The sequence below is a fragment of the Poecilia reticulata genome, linkage group LG8, assembly GCF_000633615.1.
Source record: "Poecilia reticulata strain Guanapo linkage group LG8, Guppy_female_1.0+MT, whole genome shotgun sequence".
NCBI lineage: Eukaryota > Metazoa > Chordata > Actinopteri > Cyprinodontiformes > Poeciliidae > Poecilia > Poecilia reticulata.
The window spans coordinates 22696169-22700850 of record NC_024338.1 but is presented as its reverse complement, the minus strand read 5'-3'; the positions used below and the strand labels follow the sequence as shown (position 1 = coordinate 22700850).

General features: G+C 35.9%; 1 protein-coding gene across 1 annotated transcript in view; it reads left to right on the top strand.

Annotated features, from left to right (window-relative positions):
- cacng1b (calcium channel, voltage-dependent, gamma subunit 1b) overlaps positions 1–4213 on the top strand; it is an 11918-nt gene extending 7705 nt beyond the window's left edge. Inside the window, exons 2-4 of the mRNA XM_008416841.2 lie at positions 537–611; positions 2332–2469; positions 2636–4213. Of these exons, the coding sequence (XP_008415063.1) occupies positions 537–611; positions 2332–2469; positions 2636–2868 (446 nt within the window). The 3' untranslated portion in view covers positions 2869–4213. The remainder of the gene's footprint in view (positions 1–536; positions 612–2331; positions 2470–2635) is intronic.
- Positions 4214–4682: the final 469 nt, after the last annotated feature.

The window sequence follows — 4682 nt, the reverse complement described above, 5'->3', positions numbered from 1 at the left end:
AGGAAGGAAGGAAGGAAGGAAGGAAGGAAGGAAGGAAGGAAGGAAGGAAGGAAGGAAGGAAGGAAGGAAGGAAGGAAGGAAGGAAGGAAGGACATTCTCATATTGGTCACTAGCTGAATTTCTTGAAGTCTGTTTTCTCCACAGGTTTTCATCTGATGATCTCAAAAGCGAATATTCTGTGGATAAATCCATTAACTGGGCGTTGCGTTGAGGAAGTTACCTTTAAAACAGAAGTCTTAATCTCCTACAATGATCCAGATTTGGATGAATGAAACTTTTAACTCGTTTCCTTTATAAAAACCCAAAAAGCCTTTTTGACAGTGTTCACTGAGTACTTGGCAAAAGTATTCACCCCTTAATCTTCTGTCCTAATAATGTCAGTGTAATTTTATACTTAGTCATGAGGTTCATTGAAGGTTTATAACACAGAACAATGGCTGGTAATGCAAAAGGATGCAATCTTTTTTCTGCCTTTTGTCCCTCATATCTCTTTCTGTCTGTTTGTTCCCCCCTCCTCACTGTCTTTTATTCTTCAGCAAAAAACTGCTCCTACTTCAAACACTTCACATCGGGAGAAGAAGCTGAGGTTTTTGAAGTGAAGACCCAAAAAGGTGGGTGGATCTTCACTAACTCACCACACTGTCTATGTTTTAAAATCAACAGAAACCTCTAATAATATGAGAGAAAAAGAGAGGATAGTAAAGGCAGGGAGATATTGGACATGTGATCAACATGACAGCAAATCTTTATGCCACTTTTAGGGTTCTAAGAAAAACAAGAAGGAAATTTGGAGCAAATTACTTTTTACACACTTGTAATGGCAAACTTGTTTATATGCAATTCTTCCTGATTTATTGTGTTTTATCTCATCGCATTTGTGTGAAAGAAACAGCAGCATCCTGACAAATGTTTTCAATTAAAGACCACACTTGTAAACATATCTTCATCAACTTCTATTACATAATTAGGCTTCTATGGCAGAAATGTTCTTATTTTTAGCAACGGTGTAAAATGATAAGAGTAATATCTTAATAATGTAATAACTAATTTGCTTCTAATTGCACAGCAAAGGAGGTTTTATTTCTTTCCACTGAAGCGAGGCAAAAATAAAAATAAGTCCGATAAAAATATAAAAATTTAAGATAGACCAAAGAAATCTGACGTGTTGTACTGTGCACATGAATTTGCACAGAAATGCTCTCAGGAACGAGAGCTTGGTGCTGCAAACCTTCTGTCTCCTATTTAGTCCAAAAAGCATGAAATATTAATATCCAACAGCAACAAAACTCTGAGCAAGAGTTAATCATCCGACGGATTAATTCCCAGTTTGCATTTAGTTAGTCATACTTTGAAAGGATAAACTGAAATGGTGGAAAAATATTTCCTAGTTTTTAAGGTATAATTGGAAATATTGTGAATTGACACATTTCAGTTGACATTTGTACATAAAAAAACATAAATATAAAATTTTTAAAACTACACCTGAAAACTTGATCAAAAGTGAGTGTGAAATCTCAGATGTGAAAAATGCAAAACACATATTTTGTACATGGGGAACATGGCTTTGCTACATTTTGATCAATTAATATACGATCGAAATGTAGATTCGAAATGTAGATTCAACTTAAATTGGGTCTGCACAGGTAAAAAATATGTATGTTGCTTTGATGTTGCCTAAATAAAGTTAAGAAAGATAGATCAGAAAATCTGCACACAAACAAAACTTCTTAGGATGTGCTAAAAAGCCTAAACGTGAGGAATCTTTCCACCAGATATGTTTGAACAGTTGGGGCTGTGAGGTGAAATAGGATAATTTCTATCTCAGCTGGAGTGCTCTCCATAGCTACAGAGAAGCAAAACGCAGATTATCTTTATCTGAGAAAAAGAGAGAGAGAGAGAGAGAGAGAGAGAGAGAGAGAGAGAGAGAGAGAGAGAGAGAGAGAGAGAGAGAGAGAGAGAAGGTGGGAAGAAAGAGACATGTCCTAATCATCTTGTTAAAAGCCTGCGGCAACTTGTCTGTCATGCAAATGGTTTTATTAACGGTTTGGATTAATGTCTGTTGTTTTTTTTTGCTTTTTTTTTTTTTAAAGTGAGGCTAATTTAAAGGCTAATTATCAGGTTCATAACTCAGCTCAGTGCTACGTTGAAACAGTTATTATCTTACACAGTCCCAGTTTTTAATCTCCACACTGATCCGATCATCTCATCCAGTTTTTTTCAACCATTTTGTCTTGGGTACATTTTTCTTTTTTTCTTTTTTTATGTTTCCTTGTTGGCTTTGCATCTTCCTCTGGTTTCTAAATCTTAAATATGTTTCCTTTCCCTCCTAAGAGTACAATATCTCAGCTGCAGCCATCGCTATCTTCAGTCTGTTCTTCATGATTCTGGGCACTCTGTGTGTGATCTTTTCTTTCGGAAAAGGACGAGACTACCTGCTCCGACCTGCCGGGATGTTCTTTGCCTTTGCGGGTCAGATGTGATCGTGTTATTTTTCATCTTATTTCAGAGTTTGAAATATATATGATTTGTCGTCACAGTGCTGCTTTTTATAGACCTTTTTTTTTTTTTTAAAGCTAATGCGTCTTTTTGTTGGTTGAATTGAACAAATGGAGATCTTTCCTGTTTTGACATGCAGGCCTTTGCATTATCATCTCCGTCGAAGTGATGCGCCAGTCTGTCAAGCGAATGATCGATAGCGATGAGACCATCTGGATTGAATACTATTACTCCTGGTCCTTTACCTGTGCCTGCGCCTCCTTCACCCTCCTCATCCTCAGTGGAGCTGCCCTTCTTCTTATCTCAATGCCCCACATGCCTCGTAACCCCTGGGAAACCTGCATGGACGCTGAGCCAGACACCTTGGATTAGCCATGGATGGTTTTGCAGGRATCAATTGTAAACAGAGATTTAAAAAAAAAAAAATACGGTTGTGTATCTTTTAACCCTTTAATCATGTATAGCTCAAGTAAAAGACATTAAGTTTATTTAGAATGAGAATTAACTTTTTTTATCTCTTMTTTTTTTCTTCTCTTTTTCAAATATTCCAAAAATTTTATCTCCACGGGTTTTGAATTTAAATTCAGAGTTTTCATCAATATTTATAGACTACCATTTTGACAGTGCTTTGCAAAAGTCTTCTTGCCCAGTGATTTGTTTGACATCTTGTTGTTTAAAATTCACAATTTTAGTGTACTTTTAGGGGATTCTGTGCGATAACACCAACACAATGTAGTCATTCTTTCAACAATTTTGGCTATCATTTGAAATATACTGCAAATCACCCTGAACTCACCATGTCCAGCATGAAACATGGTGGTGCCAGCATCATGCTGTGGGSACSTTTTTTCTTCTGCAAGAACAAACAGCTCCTCAGACTGAACAATGAATGGATTTCTGAAGTTATTTTGTCTCAGTCATTTACATAAAATCAYMCCAGGACRCTTGAAGTGTCTGGATGAGTTCATGCGAARACGATCACAGAGTGCGAGTACTTTTGTAAGGCACTGTATTTTCAACATAGGCATTTTTACCAAACCATTCCAAAATTACCCCTTTAAGTTTCAGTTAAGGCTGTAAATGCTATAGCTACGACATGTAGTGTAGGAAAATTAAACTGTTTTGTTCGTCCTTCAACTGTAAACRATGCTTGGGTTCACCTGCAAATAATACTGTCACCATTAGATAAAGACCTCGTTTAGACAAACTCCTTTTATCCAGTTGTTTCACGTGTTGTTAGTCACCTGTGCCTAATGTGTTTCCATGAGTCGGTGTGGCCCAGCAGACATTCAGCTAATGCAGGTGCAGTGAAATTAAAGACCCCTAAAGGATGCCATTTCACAGGGAAAAAAAATAATAATAATTTTACCGCTGTAATCAGAACAAACCTGTTATCATAGTTATCACAGTGTGACATCATTRCATGGACTATGAAAAACAAAACAATTAAAGCACACTGTGCATGTCTCTTCTGCAAGTAGCAGATCTAATAAATCTATTTTTTATCTAATTAATAGATCTATTAGAGTTAAAGTAGATCTCTAAGTGTTAATGTTATCTAGTAAGAATTTGAGTGACTACAAAACAAAAAACTTGTWTTATCTGACGTCTCATGACAGCAGGCCTAAAGTGATATTATTCATGTATGATTTGTATTATCATTTTTACACMATATTAATATTTGTCTTTTTCACAAGAATCAATTAAAAATATTTAAATCCCCCAAACGTTTGTATTTCCTCTTGAGGTTTTTGTTTCTTCTGTCACTTTRACTTCTGAGTTCAATCAGAAAATTATGAGGGCATAAATAATTACGGAGTGATGACACACCCAAAAACCAGCACAGAATTTAGTTTTTTATTTTACTTTTATTTTTTCTTGGCATTTCAGGTAAGCCATATAGAGAAGCAGCAAGTGAAATTTCTTCATGTAACTCTTCCCRCAGATAGGACTCACAAAGCACTTCACATGTTAAAATACATGCATATAATAACCTACTTATCACTGCAAAACAKATACAGTAATTWAAAAAAACGCAGAGGAACTAGTTGGAATTTAGAAATGTCTAAGTACAAAAATACGCCTTGAGCTTCAAGTGATTGAAGACATTGTGGAAGAACATCGGACCATTTCAGCGCCACGGATTAAAAGAATCTTTAAATTTTGTACAATGGACAATCAGACCT